General features: G+C 36.3%; 1 protein-coding gene across 1 annotated transcript in view; it reads left to right on the forward strand.

Moving 5' to 3' along the window:
* The window catches only part of FMN2 (formin 2), a 161,034-nt gene that overhangs the window by 105,504 nt on the left and 35,578 nt on the right, over window positions 1-19,952 (forward strand). Inside the window, exon 14 of the mRNA XM_055714844.1 lies at window positions 7,344-7,436. Coding sequence (XP_055570819.1) covers window positions 7,344-7,436 — 93 coding nt within the window. The remainder of the gene's footprint in view (window positions 1-7,343; window positions 7,437-19,952) is intronic.

Here is a 19,952-nt window from a genome sequence, read left to right on the forward strand (position 1 = left end):
GTTTAGGAAAATGTTGGATTTGTGGCCCATGAAATTTTTCAAGACGTATTCCATTTAGGAAAGAACTATAACACTAAAATGGCAGTGAGAGTTACGGTATTTATGAAACACTTAGAGCAAGTTAAAACCATTTAGAAACTTTCTTTGGCTACACGGTAACATTTTAGCCTTATAATTGTAAGTTTATTCTTGCAAATCAAAAACTAATCCATCAGTTGTCACTTATTGCAAAACTTTTGCTCAGGGTCAGCTAAAAGGGAATTAGAAACAATGTCAGGCAGAAAATAAATCTGACTAGTAGAATTTTGAAAAGATGAATAATACTGTATAATGAAGACTTATAAAATTGAGTTGAAGTCAGTACTTGTTTACATGTCATAATATTGTCATATTCGATATCTTTGAAAACTGATTACAAGTAATAATTATGATAATTAAATATTTTCTTTGTAGTCATGCTTTCAAAACTGATTACAAGTAATAATTATGATAATTATATATTATTTTTGTGGTGGTGCTTTTTTTTTTCCTACTGTGAGTGTTTGCAAGTCATTGAAAAGTCTCCACTGATAAGAAGCTAGGCTGTGTGGCCCAGTACATCTCTGATTTGGAATAAATCTGACAGAGAATGTTTATAAAGTGTTAAGCATTTGCTGAGCACTTTGTATTTTAAAAAAAATATGTGCCAGGAAAAGTCCCACAGTAACTTGAAAAAATACACATTCCTTATTTTTTCTGTGCTTCTTACGGTCGCCTAGAATTAGCTATTCAGCTTGGATGTGCTGGTTGTATAGCTGGTATGTGCTCTTGAGTTTAAGACCTGCTGTGTGACTCAGAGCATTGCAAGTGCCATATTCTGCAACAGAAAAGACTTTTAAAAGTTGTATTTGGGGTGGTATCAATGCTGGACTGAGAGCTGGAGTAGTGGTAGGCGTGCTATGCTTTGACCCCTTGCCGTTTCTTTCCCACACAGTGATCTCTATTTAGCTTGTGACAAATCATTCCTCTTGCCTCAGGAATGGTCACCCCCGCACCTAGGAAGAGGCCCCAACCCTCAGAGTGCAGCCAAGCTGTAGTTTGAGATGGATTTTTTTCACTTTGTGGCCAACTCTATGTCTGGGGCACATGGATTGCTTTGCAAAATAAGTTTACATCCACTGTTAATTCTTTCATAGGTAATATTAACATTAGGAGGCAAAAATGCAAAAAGCGCACCATTCTATTTGCACGTCATCCCCTCTCACACATACCTCATATCTTTTCATATTCACAAGACGTTCTGTTTCCATCACAGTTCTGATTATGGGGCTAAGACTTTGGCAACATTTCAGTGCCACTTCGTGATCAAGAACAGAAGCAATATTAATTTCAACCTCAATTAACAAAGTCAGGCAACCTAAAGCCATTTCGGGACCCACTACAGATAACAGAAAAGGAAGGGATTGCTCTCCTAAAATCGAGTGCTAAGGAAAAGGTCTTGAGTCTAGTCTGGTGATCTATATTTTAAACAGATAAAGTTTGATGAAATTAAATCGGGTTTTTCAAAAACCTATTTTTTTTTTTTAAAATGTGCTTCTACACTGGTATTCCAAGTTGTTTCAAGAGATGACAGGGAGCTGGAGAACAGAGAAATGAAATGGAGAAAAAATTGTATTCTGGAAAAGTTTGGATTCATTGCCTCATCAAAAACTTTCTGTCTTAAGACATCTTGAAGTGTTTGTGTTTCTGTTATTCTCTATCAATAGTTTTGATATAAATGGGAATGAAGATTTTTCAGAATAAAGGAATGGATCTTTCCTTATACAATCTATAGATGCATATCCTAATGAAAAGATGCCTTCAGTCTTTTATGACAAAATGCCAAATCTCTCAAGGTAATTATTAACCAAATAATATAGCAACATTAGTCAGTTTGGTCAATGCTACAGTTATCCATCAAGTTTACCTTTACAGAAACAGCTATTGTTTTAACCAAATTAAATCTTTAATTTTGCCTACTCACTGACAGCTGTGCATCCACCAACTCTAGCTGTTTGTTCAGGTATCACTGAAAGGGTTAATTGCTGCAGCTATGCAGCATGCAGACTCCTAAACCTAAACCAGATGTAAACTAAAGCCAGGCTTTCAGTCAATCTGTGAGTCATATTTTACTGTCCTTAAAACTCCAAACAAGGAGCTGTCTATGGGAGCCCTTGAAGACTCAGCAGTTTTTAGTGTAAGTCTTTACAATTCAAAAAAATATATAAATAAAAGAAAATTAAGAGCTCTTTCTGTTCTTGTGGCCAAGTTCATCAGAGTTTGTCTTTTGCTGAGGCCAGTATTGTTTCTTTTAGATAAAGTCTAGGTTTTCTTTTAAAGTCACAGGTTGCAGTGGTAAGGCATCCAGAAAGCACTGAGGAAGCTGTGAAAACCGTGGTTGTGCTGTTACATATTTCTCAGGCAAGTAGGACACAGGCATATCTATGGGAGCCAGGGTACTCACACCCTCTGAAAATTAAAGGAAATAATTTTGAAACTCCATTAAAGAATTAAAAAAAAAATAAATCTCACTGCAACTTGTGCTTTGAAGTACCTTAAACAGTCTTGAAAATCCACCTAAAGTCTATAGGACTTCTATAGACCAGTATGTGGTTTCAGAAGTTGTAACCAAACCAGCCCAATGGACCTGTTAATTGCTTATCCAAGATAATCCACAGTTCTGCTTGCTTTCTTACCAGGTTTCTTGGTGGGTTGTGATGGTGGTGGTGGTGGTGGTGTTTGCTCATTGTTTTTATGTTTTGAGGGTGTTGAAAGCAAAATCATGCTGCCCATCATTATCCTGACCAAAGACAATACAGTAAGCCTGAAGAGCATCTGAGCATCTGGTCACACAAGTTGTAAAAACCCACGTATTTTAGAAGAGATCTGTGCTTCTAAGCGCTAAAATTTAGTACTCAGAAATAGGTGGAAAACACTCATTAAGAATTCTGAATCTTGAAAACTTTTCTCGTTTTTTAACAGGTAAAGCAACTATTTTTGATAATGAGACTGCGCACATTTTAGAGGGCTTACCAGAATATTTTACTGAGAGTGTTAGTACAAGGCAGAGAATGTTTTTGTGACTTTATTCCTTTTTGTATAGATGTCTCTTAATCAATAGTGGCTGTTGTGAAACTTTATATAGTTTTTGCATATTGATCTAAAAGAATAATAATAAAAAAAGGATGAGCAAGATAACACAGTACCTTGAATAATGGCAATTAATGGTATTTTAACATAGAAATAGAGAGTGAGATGAGATTCATGAGATACTGGATACAGTTGGAATTGAAATTTTTTTAAATCTCTAAACCAGTTTTGAACACAGATTTTCACAGCCAGTTCCAGTTCATAAGCATTTGCGCTATCTGTGTATGTATGGGCAAAGGGCTACCAGTTTGAATTTCCCAAAATTTAGATCACACAAAAATCCATTTATATGGCTTCTCTGGAAAATCACACACAGTCCTCTGCAGCATATGATGTTAGAGAGGTGATGAAATTAGATGGACTATTGGCCTTTCAAATGACCGAGACACTGTTTATATGTTTTAAATTGATTTAGAGGGTCAGAGGTGTGTCTGCCCATGCCAACTTCTGCTCAGGATCTGAGCTCTTTAGAAGGTCTGAGATCATTGCATGAGGACTGGATATGCAGGACTACAGGGAACTGAAACCTTCACCTTGCTGCCAAGCAATACAAACAAGTTTTTATCTCTCTTTATTCCCGTTTAGGCAATTCCATGTTGTGAGATAAGCTTCTACTGACTGCTTGGGTTTCATAACTGCCTACATGGTTCTCATTTGTGGTGCCTTTCAATTCTTGCATTATAGGGAAATTTTAGGATCTGCTTAAAGTAAACCCAGTTTAGGAATACACTAGATTTGTCCAAGTTTCTCAGTTGTGTAAACATCTCGCAAGATGAGAGAATAACTTAACCTGTGAGATTAGGGATGGTAACAGCAAATTTTGTGTCTGTTATTTAAAAAAAAAAAAAGACGAACTTTTGTTTCAGACAAAACTTCTACAAACTGTGTCACAGCAAAGCCCCTTTACCAACCTACTGCTTTGATATCTGGGATGTTTAGCTGGGCTGTTTCATGGAAAGAAACGTGTCTGAGTATGAAGCTGAGGAAAAAGAAAAATCAAGTATAAAACCACCCCAAAACCCAAATGTTGATATTCTCACATTATTTTTTTTCATGTTTCACCTCCACATTGCTTAGAAGTTATCAAATACTCTTCTGCCACATTTTTACAGTATCCTATTCCTTCACTTGGCAGAAAAACTGATATCTGTCTACTGCTTTGTATTCCTTTTCATGTGATTAGCACTTTAATTTCTTCAGTTACATAAAGGAATAACAGTATTTCATCCAAATAGCAGGGCTTTTACGCTGGTGACAAATTAAAGAACATGATAAATGAGTGATATATCCCGGCAGGTTGTGCAGGAGACCGCAGTTCTGCTATTAATGCTCTTGCAGAACCGAGAAACTTAGTAAGAGCTAACAGTCCTGTTAATTCTCTAATGAAGAAAGCATCTGATGAAGTAGTTTATTTTAAGCATCAAAATACTGAAATTAGTATGGTAATAATGACAGAAATTTTCCTATTTTTAAAAGCTGGGAGCTACATATGCTATCTTACCTTTTATATGAAGCAGGAAAGAGATAATTTTTTCCCCCGTGTTTTCTTTTGGATCTTAACTTACTTAAAACACCTTTTTTGCAGGATTAGGGTAAAAAATGAACCTGACCTGTTAACCTTCTGAATATCACTGATTTTAGCCTTTTAACGAGAGGAAGGAGGGAACAAACAAACAAACTCCACCAAAAACTGGAGAAACAAAATGATCATCAGCTGTACTCCCTTTTGCCCACATACACACAAACAAATCAGCCATGGGAGAGCTTCCAGCATCTGAATGGTTAAAGAACAGACATATTTTCGGACAATATTACATGTTTTTCTTTTCTATAGAGAGTAATATAAAGATAGTATATCCCTGCATTTCCTTGTAGTCTTTCAAAATAGCTTCAGGCTATTGGCATGGGTATGGGCTATGATTTTTGGCCGGTATATATCTCCATAAGATTGATACTTCTGTCAAATCAGCTGAGAGATCAGGAGTTCATCGTGAGCTGCAGACATTAATTCAAGTGAGTATAATGTACTGCTGTAAAGAATATTCAATCCATATTCTGGAAAAAGGTATGGCATTTTGGTAATATTAAATGTTATGGGAGGTTCTATAGCATCTTTCAGCTCTGCCTCTTATTTCTGAATAGGAGAGAAAAGATTAATAGAAATTCTATATGCCATCACCAGAATGTCTTCCTTTACAGAATAGGACATAACTTCTTTTTTTTTTTTTTTTTTTTTTTTTTTTTTGTCTAACATATGCTGTAAGAAAATTCACGCTGATTTGGATCCTCTCCCCTTTTTCAGATGTGTCGACTAAGATTTGTTTAAACATTATAGGCTTGTCCATTTGACTGTATTTGTGGGGGTTTTCAGGTTGTTTTGTTAGGTTTTTTTAATATTGCTTCATAAACAGGGTTACCTTTCTAATTAAATATACTCATGTTAGGTTTCCCCTCCCCCCCCTAAATATCAGCTGGTATTTATTTCAGTTTTCCTCTAAGCTTAAACAAAAAGTATTTTAAAACCTGTCATTTTTATTGTCACTTCACTTGTGTGGAGTTAGCAATTATTTGAGTCAGTTTGCTTTTCTGTATATGTGCATGTAAAAAATTGGTATCTCTAATTCTTTTTGGTATATTCACAACTATGAGAAAAAAATTATTAACCAGTGTTTATGAGATCTAAAGCTGCATTGTCCAAAGATTTGCCCCAGATATAGCAGACCAGATGAGTAGTACAGTAAAGGTGAATCAATTTACACAGCTGATAGATTACAAAGACTTGACTACCATAGCATATATTTACTTTCTTGGCACTCTAGCTTAAATGACTAGGTACAGATCTGTAGTGGGTTGGCTAACCAGTGCTGGCCAAAATTAATGAACCTTTGGATCTTCGTCTGTTTTTTATTTCTTTATTATAAAATTATGTTATCTTTAATTGCTCTACCATGATTTTTGTATATGTCATTCATTTTTTGCAGTAAACTAGAGACTGGTATTATTCAACAGATTATAAATTCATGCTCTCTGAAGTAAGAACAAGTTGACAACTGGTTGATTTGTTGGGGTTTTTTTTCTCCTTTAAGAACCTTTTCAAATATTACAGAACCACAAAGCATATAATGGTGAAACAACTGCCTATTGTTTCCAGTCTTCAAAAGCAGACTACAATTCTCATCTGTAGATATTTGGATTGATGCAATTGTAGACATCATTTATATTTGAAGTAGATAATTATGATACTACTTTATGCTGCTTCAAAATCTGTTTTTCAAATGCCTAACCAGTCTTCTGTATTTAGAAATATAGTAACAGTCCTGTTTGGCTGAAAGAAGCCCTGGAGTGTAAACAAGGAAAATGCATATTTTTGCCTGTGTGCTCTTTTACTGGAAATTTTGAGGTAGAATCAAGCAGGGCTTGTTTCTGTTGAATGATGGGAACTTATCACAGTCTGAAGTTAGTGTTAGGTTTGCTTGGATAGTTGGTGAAAGCATGATAATACCACCTCACCAATGAATAATCTGTGTCAGGGCTTGTTTCAGGCTCCAGCTTCTCTGTTCTGGTCTCTGGTGAGACCAAGAACCAAGCTGTCCTCCTCCAAGGTCTCTGATAGAAAGCCCTGACTGTATCTTACCTTTCATTTTGATCATTTTGTACTATTACTTTTGAACAATGCAAGACACTTCACTGTGTCTCTGTTTCTATCATATATTAAGCCTTCATCTGGCTTTACTCATTAAATCAAGGTCTTTCCTACTACTTGGTGCAGGTTTTGCATCTGAACTTTTTTTTTTATTCAGGCACTGTCACCTGGGACCAGGTACATCAATGTGGCATGGGATCCGAGTTTGCAATTTTGTTCCCATACATTTCAGCTTTTTAAATTTGTCTTTCTCTTAAAAAAAAAAAGAGTGGTTTTGTAATTTTTGCTACAGTCATTTAAACTAACACACTGACCGCAAGTTATCTGTATATTTTGGGCAAAAATATTTGACCAGGAACATAACTGCTTCTGAATATATTATTATAGTGTTTGTACTTGAAGTAGTGTGTTTGAGGCACACATTATCAGCAATTTCACTGGCGATGTGGTAATTTAAGTGTGTCTTTTATTACAGTCTGCAGATCCATACTATGATGTGTCATCCTAAACTAATCTGTTACTTCAATTTCAGTATGTGAGACAGAAGCAGCAAAAGTTTATCAGCTATCACTAGAAGAGCACCTCCAGCCTTTCAAAGACAACATGGAGCAATTCATTAGTCAAGGTAAATAATGAAACGTCACTTAACCTTTTCATGACATTTCAAAGGAAAGTTATGGGAACACTGTTTATACATTGTGGGAAAGGGACTGTTTATTTTGGCATCATAGAAAGATGTGGATTAGTTTAATCAGATGCCACACAGTTCTAAAAGATTTGCAAAATGATTCTGTTGTACTGTAGGTGACTCTTTCTGTTTTGCATGACGGCAAAGACAAATGCTATTGGCTTGAGTGGGTGATCTTCTGATAAATTCAACATTCCAGTAGAAAACAATTTTACAACCTTTGTTCCTTGCAAAATTATTGAAGCTGGATCTGTTCCATTAACTTCTTTCCAAAGAGATAATTCTTTTGTATGTGCCAAAAACATAGAACATAGCAAAAGTAGTTAAAATTTTCCAGATAGAAGGCAAACCCATATGAAGTACTTGGATGTGATTAGTGGAAAACACAGCAAGAGAAAATATATTAGAAATATCCATGATGAACTGCCATCCTGAGTGCTAGAAAGAAAACACTTTAAAAATGAATAGACTGTGCTTTCAGTGCTTTACTAGACCCTTCTTTGCAAGACTATAAGAGGTATAGATAACTTCAGTTTTCAACTAGTGGTATATAAAAGCATCTCTTGAAATACTGCTCCAAAAGGGTATACTCTGACCAGTTGTATTGACCAGTTCACTTTTTGGTATGTTAGAATTCAATGCATCAGGCTGACAATGGCCTGATTGAGTACTTTTACCAAAATAATTACCAAAGTAATTTTAAATTTCTTGACCACTTTGCTGCTCTGTTTGCTTTGATATTGCATTTTATAGTAGATAACAGACCTCTTGTCTACCAAAAGGTAAGTTATGTGAAAAGTCTGTTTCTAGTGCGGATTCAATGGAGCTGTCAGTAATTTGTTAGCCTAGAGCTAACAATTTGTTAGTGAGCTATTGTACATAGAAATCATTATTAACTGAATGTGCGCTGTTTGAAAGGCCAGTCAGGTACACATTTATCTCTTCTTGGTTAGAATATCCAAGATGACCAATTATCTGAACATTATAAATGGAGTACATATGTTCTGGTATATACTGATCCAACCTACAGAACTCTCAATTACAGTGAAAAAATTGAGAAAATCCACCATTATAAACCATCAAATGTGAACTTGTGTTTTCTAAGACATGTCTGTAAGCCAAACCTGGCAAACAGGGTGCTGTCTCCAGCAATTGTAGGTATGAACTGATTTATAACTGGGTTCTGATTATGTACATGACATACAAATGTTACAGTAGTGACATGATTAAACATGTAGCAAGTGTTTTCCATTAGGCTTATATATTTATTTATATTTAGATAGATAGGGGACAATCAAATCACAAGTTGTCTGAAAGAGATCACTAATGGTACACTGTAAATCATGCCATATGTTTGCATATTAACCTTAATAACAGAGTAGGAAATCAAACATGAGGGTTATATTTCATCAGATGTATATCTGTTAAATTTCTTTCACTTCTTTTAGAAACCATACTTTACAAAGTATCTGACTCTGCACTTTAGCTTACTTTATGATTTCTGACTGTGACTTCCAGAGCATAATTATATATAAGCTATATAGTAATCTGTTCTGGTTTTGCAGGGATATGCTATTTCCTTTCCTGATTACGTGCCTGTACTTTAGGAAAGTGAGGAAAAAAGGGTGGGAGGAGAAAAAGAAATGTATCTTATCTGTTAAGAACTTTTTTCACTAGTTAACAGTGGGTATTGTCGGGTGGTTGACAAAAGGAGAAACCCATAATGTCAGTAAAATAACATTGTTGCATTTTAATGAAAATAATTGCAAATGTGTATTGAAAACAGTGGACTGTGACTAAACAGTTTCTACATTTATTTAAAACTGTAAGATACATTTTGCAGAATTCTGTCCCAGTGTAAGACAGAGGTTACCATATTGGAAAAAAAAGAATCCCTGGTTAAGTTCCAAAAATAAAGTAATTTTAAATACCTTTCATTATGAAATCCTTTGTTTTTACTTCATGGGATTGAATTCAGACTTGAAAGAGGCCATGTTTAAAGCAGGATTTCTCTTTCCTGTTCAGTGTTTGACAGGCTTTTGATCTAGATATTTTTTCTAAGGGCTTTTGTTGTTTATGTAGACATAATCGATGAGTCTTTTCAGCTAGACTGCACACATGATCATTTAGAAAAACAGAGGGACAATTCTTGGCACCTTTTGGGGATTTGTGTTTATATAACATATGCTCTGGGCAAAGAAAAATCAAGCTTTAAGTTTTTTTATCTTTTCAAGTTCCAGTTTCTCTAAAGTAGAAAAAGTTTTAACTTACAATTCAGATGAAAAGCATTTTTCATAGGGTTGAATAATTTGGCATGTTTATATGATGCCTTTTCAGAGCAGATAACTTGTGTGCATAATAGGACCCAAAAGTTCAAAGTAGCTAGTTATTTACAGCATATTCACTTATAGTTGTTCCTAGCAGCTAAAATGGAAAATGGTTTTCCCATAGGCAAAAAAACTTGGACATCAAATTAAATATCCTTGGCAGGGGGTTAGAAAGGCACTGCTTTATAAGAATAGTTATTGTCAGGCACGGTTATATAACTTTGATTTAAGTCATTGTAACTAGTCTAGCTGACTGTTACTATTAATGTATTCATAGAAAATATTTTTTTTTAAAACATTAATACTTTCATTAGATTCATCAGGGACAAGAAAAGGTTTGGTATTACTAGCTTACTTGTAAAGATCATTTCATTCAAAAGATAAAGGGAAGAGGCAAGGATGTATTCAGAGTTGTAATGCTTTAGATGAAAATGTTACTGGTATATATGATTGAGGCTGCTCAGCATTTGCTTTGTCAGCCTAAGTCAGTAGGCTAAATAACTGGCATATTCTTTAAAATAAGCAAATTAGAAAAAGGATGCCAGTTCTTTTTCTGATGGACTTCAGGGTCATTCTTAAAATTATCATTCTACTTAGCAGACGTTCATACTACCTGTCCTATCCTCTCTACGCTGGCTTAGTGGATATTTGCAAGCATGCTTCACCCTGTGCTTTTGATTTCTGAGGCTTTACGTGCCTCAGAACCTCCAAGGCAGTCCTCACTGTTCTTCCATGGTTTCTGTCCTCTTTTTGGGTCCACATGCTGCAAATCATCAGTCACAAAGTATATAATGTGGTTCTTTTGTTTTCACAAAAGTTAAGATTTTTTCCTGAAATTCTCTATTGCCCAGGGGTTTAAAAGAGAAAAGGAAAAGAGATTAAAAAAAAAAAAAAAAAAAAGAGCAGCTATATATTAGAATAAAAAAGATTGGAGAAAAATTGTCAGAAAATACAAGGCTTTTAAAAATTATATTGTTTGTTACATATTTCTAAACATTTAAGTATTCCAGTATTTGAGTGATATAAAATATAAGTGTGAAATGTAGGAGAACAGTCCTCTTCCAATGAAATATTATTCAGACCAAATGGTAGGCATTTTAAAAGTCCTATTTGAATCTCCCCAGTATAAGGTACACATTCACTGAAGTTTTCTGTCCTTGAGTTACTCCTAACAAGTTATCAGAATTTGAATAAGAGAGATTGCAAAAGAAAACTATTTGGGAACCCTGTTGGCTTTGTTCTGTATGTAGCTGTGGATAGATAAGGACACAAAAACATCAGAGATCACATCCACCAGTTCAAAAAGCTTCAGAAATTACTTCTTTTTCTGGGGTATATGTGTCTTGACACACGGGACAGTGGGGAAATCCTGAGGGTGCTAATTGTCATGCAGTTTGTAGAGAAATTTTGTTAGCAGTAATCCTTTCTACCTTGTCCCCACTTGATATGATACCCAGCTCCTGTTGAAATAATTGGGTGTGCATGAACGACAAACTGTGGTGAAACATGCAGTGAAAAGCACCTTCTGGGTGTTTGCTGTTGGGGCTACGGCTAGGCTGGGCGTTCCTGCCAGCCTGAGAAGCAGGAAGCTTGGGAAAGTAAGTCTGGTTTGGGAACTGGGAAGAGATGTGTTGGAATCACAGCTCTTCCATTGAGATTCTATAGATCCTGCAGATGTCACAGACTTCAAATCTCAGCAAGTTGTCCGATATTGTATTCAGAAGCCAAAGCAATATAATTATTTTTAGAGTTTAGAAAAAGCGTTATGGTGTAAGGGAATTGAACACTAGAATGCATTGTTTATAGAAGAAGGGAAAACATAATTGTTTGATGTTTAGCTAGTTCATCTAAAAACATTGGGAATAATTCCAGTATGATTGTAAGCTTGGGAATACAAGGTAGTCATTCAACCTTTTGGTTCCTCGTAGTCGTTTTATGCAAAACTCCACAGTTCTGCTCTTGCTAGTGAATGCCAGACCCAGGTTTCATTCTGCTGGACCCAAGAATACAGACTCTTCTCCAGGCCCAAATCCTAGACACATCCTCATGATCTTGCAGTATAAAGATGCTAAAATTGTCCTCCTGGGTGAACTGTCTGTAACCATCTCCCTCTTTTGCCAGGAAGAGCATTCAGGAATCCAGTTTCCAAACCGTTAGTAAATTAGTGTATAAATCAAAAGTGTGTTGTATTTACCGCTGTCGCTGCAACCAGATAGTTGGCTGTGACTTGCTCTTTTAGGTCAAGCAGCAAAAGGCTGTGCATCATCAAATGATGGATTGTGAATGAGACTAAAGCATCAGACTGAGTCTTGGATGGCTGGGTTCAGTTGCTGGCTCCAGAAGTACTGTGGATGATTGCGAAATGAATGCTGCTAGGGTAATCTTCATTCTGGCATTTTCTAACCCAGAATGATTGATTTTGCAGATTTAATATTCTTTAAATGTTGCTTTTATAATTTGATTAATATAAGGGACAACATAGCACTATTTGATAGTTTTTCTAAAAATTGAGGAAAATATGACTAAAAGGCCGTTAGAAATATATATGAATAAAGTTTTTGGTTTTCTTTAAAAAAATAAATGCACAGAACATTAAGGGGTGGGAGATAGGTAGGTTTACGTGGAGATTATTACTTTAAGTATTAGTAATGAGTATTTTTGATAACAATATTAAAAAACCCCAGGGTTTTCTACATTTCAGAATAAAATATTGGAAGGATATGAAGAGCGAGCAACATAAAGTCACTAGAACAAAAGATCCAAGAATTCACACTTGAACAATTTAATTCCATGATTGTTTACATTTTTATGTTAGTATTCTTTTTGTTGGATTATTGAAAGAGCTTTTAAAACTTGTTCTTTGAGTGCTGAAAGTATTTTTTTAATCTCACACTGACATCTTAATGCTAATAAATAGTTTAACATCAGTATTGTATAAACTTGTCCCTACTTCAGATGTCAGCACCTCCACTAGTGTGTGTTATTAGATAATAATCCTAATTCAGATTATATTGTATTTGCAGCACTAAAGAGGCTTCACTGAATTAGCCTTACCTTGCCTCAAAGTCCATGAAAGGCCAAACCTTTAGACTGGGGCTGGCAGCTGTTTGTGCTTTTGGCGTAGGACCTCATTTAATTGTTTTTGTAGGAATCAATAATGTGATTGCAGACAGCACAGGTGTGGTAGAGTATTTTGGCATCACTTGTGAACAGATCAATATGTGAGTGGAACAATAGCGTGGTACAAATCATCCACCCCAAAATATTCTGAAAAATACAGCATATTACTGAAATTACCAGTCTGGGTTGGAAGGGACATTAAGGATCCTCTAGTTCCAACCATGGCCAGGGACACCTTCCACTAGACCCAGTTTCTCAAAGCCCCATCCAGCCTGGCCTTGAACACTGCCAGGGATGAGGCATCCACAGCTTCAGCCCACCTCTCAAGCCTGTCAAGGTCCCTCTGGACGGCATCCCTGCCCTCCAGCGTGTCAACTGTACCACACAGCTTGGTGCCAGCAAACTCATTGAGGGTGCGCTCAAGCCCAGTGTCCATGTTGCTGACCAAGATGTTAAACAGTGCTGCTCCCAGTATGGACCCCTGAGGAATGCCACTTGTCACTGGTCTCCAGTTGGACATCAGGCCATTGACTGCAACTTTTTGAGTGTGAGCCTCCAGCCAATACCTTATCCACCAAATGGTCCATCCATCAGATCCGTGTCTCTCCAGTTTAGAGACAAGGATGTTGTGTGGGACATCATCAAATGCTTTGCACAAGTCCAGGTAGATAATGACAGTTGCTCTTCCCTCATTCACCAATGCTGTAACCTTGTCGTAGAAGGCCACCACATTTTTCAAGCATGATTCTCCCTTATTGAAACCATGCTGGCTGTCACCAATCACCTTCTTACTTTCCATGTGCCTCAGCATAGGTTCCAGGAGATTCTGCTCCATGATCTTGCACGGCACAGAGGTGAGATGGACCAGGCTGTAGTTCCCCAGGTCTTCCTTATTTACCATTTTAAAAAAACTGGTCGTTACATTTCCCCTTTTTCAGTCAGGGGGAACTTTACTGGGCTGCCACAACTTCTCAAATGTGGTGGATAGTGGCTTAGCCACTTCATCTGCCAGTTCCCTCAGGACCCACAGATGCATCTCATTAGGTCCCATGGACTTGTGCACCTTCAGGTTCCTTAGATGTTCTCAAACTTGATCTACAGCAGGTGATTCTTCATTCTGCCAGTCCCTGCCTTTGCCATCTGTGACTTGAGTGGTGTAGCTGGAGCACTTGCTGGTGAAAACTGAGGTAAAAATAACCTAGCTTCTTACCAGACTGCTGCCTGAGATGGATTAAAAGAGGACACAAATAGCAAAATGTGGAGAGTTCGCACCTTGAAACACAGCATCTATGAGGGGTAGATAGGATTTGTGCTGAGGATTTTTTTTTTTTGGTTGGTTATTAATTACTACAGTTATTAATTTGAAGAGTCAGTCTTCTTTTATAGAGTCTGTTGTTAAGTTTAAATTTTTTTAACTTTCAACAAAGATCAACTTTCAGTGCTCATGTACTTACTGAGAGTTTAACATGTAGTTCCATGGATCGTGGCCCTCATCTATGGGGCTAGCACATAATTTGTTGTTCCTGTTGTGTGAGACTATAAAGTCATAATGAAGTGCAATTGGTTGGAATCAATCTAAACGTTTATGTATATGTTTAACTTATCATAGGCTTTTCAATTTTCAACAGAAAAAACTGGAAAAACATAATCACAAAAATGTCTAGCATATCAGATGCTCAAGCCCCAGTTATCTTCAAGAAATGGGAGTCTGAATGAAGTATTTAAATAATCTTTTTCATGTATGTATCTTAGAAAAGGGGAGAGACAAAGTGAGTATTCTTCATGCTCATAACCTCCTATGAATTTGTCATAGGAAACACAGAAGGATATAAGGCCTGGATAGGATTCCCAGAAGAAATCCTACTTTCTTCTCTTGCAAAGCCGCCTTAGCATGAATATACCTGGTAATAAAACATTCAAATGTACTTAGATTTTTGTGCAGTGTAAACAGAGATTCTCAAAACTATAGCAACGTAGCTCTAATGACTCACTGAGAAGGCATTGTATCTGTCAAAATAAAAAAAAAAAAAAAACTAAAAAAAAAAAGCCACCCAAAGAAACAAAAAACAACTGGCTTCACTTGAAAGTTACTGGCAAGCACATTCATAGCTAATTATAAACAAATACTAGTTAACACTTTAAATAAGAGGAAAAAACCAAAAGGATTTAGGACATGAGCAGATGAAAGGATTCTTGTTGCCTCCCATCTGAGATTACTCAGATTCATTCCTGTATTCAATTACCTGCAAAGATGTGATATTCCCTTAAGAGAGATCAGGAGATCTGAAGGGATGGCAGTTTCGTGCATCTTCTTACTCATAGCCCTTTGAAACTTGTTCAGCAGAAATAGCTTAAATTGCAACTGGGTTTGGGGCCAGACGGTGAGAACAGACGGTAATCACTGGGTCAAGACCATTCCACAAACTATCAGCAAAATGTTCTGGTGGGACGAAAGCTCTGAGAGGGCGTTTGAATGCTGTTTGAGTAGACCTGCAAGGTCTACATGGAATAATTTCTGGAGTCAACTTGTTTTGTGACTATGGTTATCTCATACATTTGCACATGAACAACACTCATAATTCTTATGAACTATTAGCTTTCAGTCTATTTTTCTCATGAAATTCCTGGATATTATTGCATATCCAATTTTAGAGCTTAAGTTTTAATGCCTTTTTTCTTTTCTTTTTCTTTTTTTTTACAAAGCCACTAAGCACAATCCCCTGTCATCATTTAAAAGTTAATGATCATCTACAATCTTCCCTAAAACCCACTTCCTTTTTGATAGTTCCCATCTAAAATGGCTACTTAATTCTTCCCAATGCCACCCATGTCCCCAAACACATTAGTCTTATTAAATAAAATGTGCAAAGAAAACCAACAAAAAAATCCAAAAATTGAGGCAAAACACATTTAGAAGTCTAAAGGGGGAAAGAAAGAGGGTTTTTTCTCATGAGCTTTCTACTGACCCTGGTGTCTTTGCTATTCTGCTTTGGTATTTCAAGGTATTTCAAAACATAGTGTTGAATATAATGCAAATTGCCACATAAACCAGCTGCATTATGTTTTCTGGGGGCATTTAAAAGTACATGCTACAAAGGAGAATTGAGGTATTCTCTTAGGAACTCTCTTGGAGGTCTTGTAAATTTAAACCTTGCACCTTGATACTACTACCAGTGTAACTACATGCCTTTGCTTGTGGTGATTGTTCATCCAGTGTTTTCTCTCTGCTTCGCTTTGTTTCCCATGCACGAGATACCTACAGAAGGTATCCTTGTGGCCTCTGTCAGGAACTCATGGGATACACTTTTTAAGAAAGTCTATCCCTCAACTAACTTTTTAGTTTAGGTTTGTTGGGTTTTTACTGGCTTTTTGACTCTGCCAGAGGAGATATTTGGTATGTTTTCAAAGTCCCAGCTACTATTCATTCAGCACCACTGTGGAAAAAAAACCCAAATGTCCTCTTTAAAGATCCTGGTAAATCTGCGGCAAGGGTTTGTAGAAGTGTTAGCAGTACTTTTCTTTTTTTCAGTAAAAAAGATTTTTACAAACTTTTCAGGAACACATATATAGCACAGGGGCAGAATAGTCTCAGTTTAAAACAGTAAGTCTTTGACCTCCCTGTTAGTGTTAGATAAAATATTTCTTAATATTCTTAAATCCTTTGGAAAAGACAATAAAGAGGGAAATGTAGCACTTTCAAACAAGAAATTGCAACAACTATTAATAGAAACAACAGACATTATATGTAATATCTGTCCATATAGACAGTAGTCTGTACGTGCAGAAAATTGCTATATTCGTGTAAATAATCTTTCTTAAAAATCAGATTTGATGCAGGAATTATAATGGTTAAATTTGGAGGAGACTAATATAGAAAGTTTATTGGACTAAAAATGAGGAGATACTTGGCAATGTTCTTAGTTTGCAGAGTGGTGGATTGATTACTGCAGAGATTTTAGCGTAATACATCCAAAATGTCATTTGCCATTGACATCAGAGGGGACAATTTGTGATCAAAAAATGGCTTTTACGTCCTTATCTTTGAACTCCATTTAATCTTCAAGCCTTCTTAAAGCAAAGGAAAAGAAAAAAGGACTATGCAGAAAAGTGAATTACACTGTTCTATTAAATACCATTATTTTCTAGAATGTTTCTGTACACTTCTCACATTTAATTTTGTGAGGTGCTTCAGATTTTCATAAATGCATAGGTCACTTTAGTATGGCTATTCATATATGTGCCTTTGCAGAAATTTGCATGTAATCTTTGCAGGACTCTAATCTAAAAGATTTGGCAGAGCAAACAGACCAAACAGTGGCATGTATCATTCTGGAATGTGGGTATATGCTGATAATAGAGGTTTTGTGAATTAACTAGACTTTGTTTGTGAGCCCTTGTCGGTAACCTCATTTTGAATTGCATGAAATCAAGTTTTATGCCCCAACTATAAACTATCAAGCACTACGTTTAAGCAAATATGAAAAGGGATAAGATAGAAATTAGAACATCTGATGTGAGTAAATTTTGAAGAAATACACATACCCTGTAGTTAGAAGAATTTATTGAAGGGTCTTGGATATAGCACAGTCCTCATTCTTAGTAAGGAATGACGTAGGGAGGAAGGAATGTACTTGAATTTTGACCAAATATATAAAGTATTTAGGAAGTATAGACTTTGTTCTAAAGGCAGACCATCTTTAAATAATCTGAAGGTATCTTAATGGAAAAAGCAGGCAAACAGTGGAACATCATCCAACAAGGCATTAAAGATGCTTTCAAAGGAAAAAGTTAAAAGATAACTAATTCAGTATATGCTGTAAATAGTAGATAAGGTAGCTTTGCTCCATGAGAGATCACTTTCACTCTAAAATGTTCGTTCTTTTTTTTTTTTTTTTTTTTTTTATATGGCAGTTTTCAATATGAACTGAGCATATTTTTAACTATTTCCTTTTAAGTAGATTTTACAGAATATGTATGTCTGCCTTCAGGATTACAAGAGCTGCATATAACGCCACACAACATACTGAGTGTGTGCAGGCAGAGATGTAAAACTGTTTTACCTCTGCTTACTGATGCATTACATGAAATACAGGGGCTAGTATCTCCTGGTATGATGTAGTCTAATAGATTTTGAACAGTGTATTTAGAGGTGGTTTAATAAATTAGTGTCAAGGATCAAGAAAATTACTCTTAGTAGGGAGCTGGATAAAAGATGAGTCAATAAAATATGAAATATTTTAATTTGGGAACTGACCCAAGAGTGGGAACTCCTCCATGTCAGAAAAGGCAGTCGCTGCTGTGGTCAGCTGATGGATTCTGAACACATATGAAACAGATATGGCTACTGGATGACTACAAGACTTCTAATGTTTTCCAAAGGAAATCCACAGGACTTTCTGAAGTAAGTTTGCTTCTTTAGGATGGAGATAAAGAGAAATTTTAGTGGCAGAACAGAGCGCTCAGGTGCACTCAGCTGCTGTGGTATCCCTGGAAATGACCCAATTTTCCTGTATCAGTCATTCCCATGGAAGAATCTCTGTGGAGCCGGTAGGGATTTTCTCCTTTTTTACTTCACCTGTTGTGTAATACAATAGAGAGAGGAGTTCTCTATTGTAAAAGTAAAGACACTTTTCTCCCAAGACTGTTGCCCCAAGGTGGCCACTTTGCAACTGGTACTGAGCACTTAATTGTATAGGGTGCCAAGAAGGAAGAATGCCAAACCAGTGCTTTTCAGGCACTATACAGTTGTGATGAACTGCTCTGAAGGAAGAAGTGACAATAAGGATACATTATACTGAACGAAATGGTAAAATCTCATGCACTCAGGGACACTTTAACCGAATCTGTCATACCAGAATTTTTTTTCCCCTCCCCTACTCTAACAGGAAAAATGAGTTGAAAGCAGTTTACCAATGGGGTGATTAGTACAGAGCAAAATACCAACAACCACTAATATCAAGTGGTCATATTAGTGGCCAGTTCCAGAAAGTATAGGAATCTCCAGCTGCTTCAACATCTAATAGTTACTCCACAGTATCCAGGTGACAGTAAGACTTTTGTGGTTTAGAGGAGGCTTTCTTCCCTTGATGCTTAAATTTCAGTGCATGCCTTTGACCAGCCATTGCCCACAGCTCTCAGATGTTCGCTATATACCACTACAAAAGCTGTCATCTAAATATTTTCTTTGGACAAGGACAGATCCCTGAGTGTACATACTGTATTTTCTTCTCTTTCACTGGTGCCACCTGTCGTCTTGTGGGAGCAGAATTGTTTTTATACTGTTTTATGTTTGGAACAATGAGAAAGCAAATGGATTGCATGTCAAATTTACACTTGAATAATATCCTTCTGATAACATGCAAAAGGTTTAGAAGTGTCATCACGTATTTGGAACAGACTACAAGGCTATTCTCTTTTAGAGAGATTTCTTTCCTCGCAAGACTGTTTAATGCCAAGAGGTAATCTGATGCAGGATGAAATCTCCCTCTGTGGGTATAGTAGGTGCCTTATGCATATGTACTTATTACTTTTTAAAAAAGATGCTGTTACATGAACCTGCATCATTCAGGGATTCTCAAGATTCTTTTTTTTCTATAATACCCATTCTCTACAAAATTATTGAAAGTACAGATACCTGAAGGATTTTTCTCTTTCCTTCCTCTCTGGACCATAGTAACTTCCTTTTTTAATTGAAATAAAATTTGCTCCAGAATGGGGACACATCCTTTGATAAACCTAGTATATACGCTGTGCTTGCATTTTTGGAAAAAGTAAACTGTGGAATATTTGCTTCATTGTTGGTAGATAAATAATTGTTTGTAAACATGTGCAGAAGAGTTGAAATAAAAAGAAAAAACTGCAAACTAGACAGATTAGACAACATTATAACCCATCAATCCTGGAAATTATAACAAGAGTTATATCCTAGAGATATGATGCCTGTACTAAAAGACTAGGCTGCAACATGCTTGACTCCATTTCTAAGCATTACTTAACTGAAAGGAGT

Source organism: Falco cherrug, chromosome 6 (genome assembly GCF_023634085.1).
Source record: "Falco cherrug isolate bFalChe1 chromosome 6, bFalChe1.pri, whole genome shotgun sequence".
Classification (NCBI taxonomy): Eukaryota; Metazoa; Chordata; class Aves; order Falconiformes; family Falconidae; genus Falco; species Falco cherrug.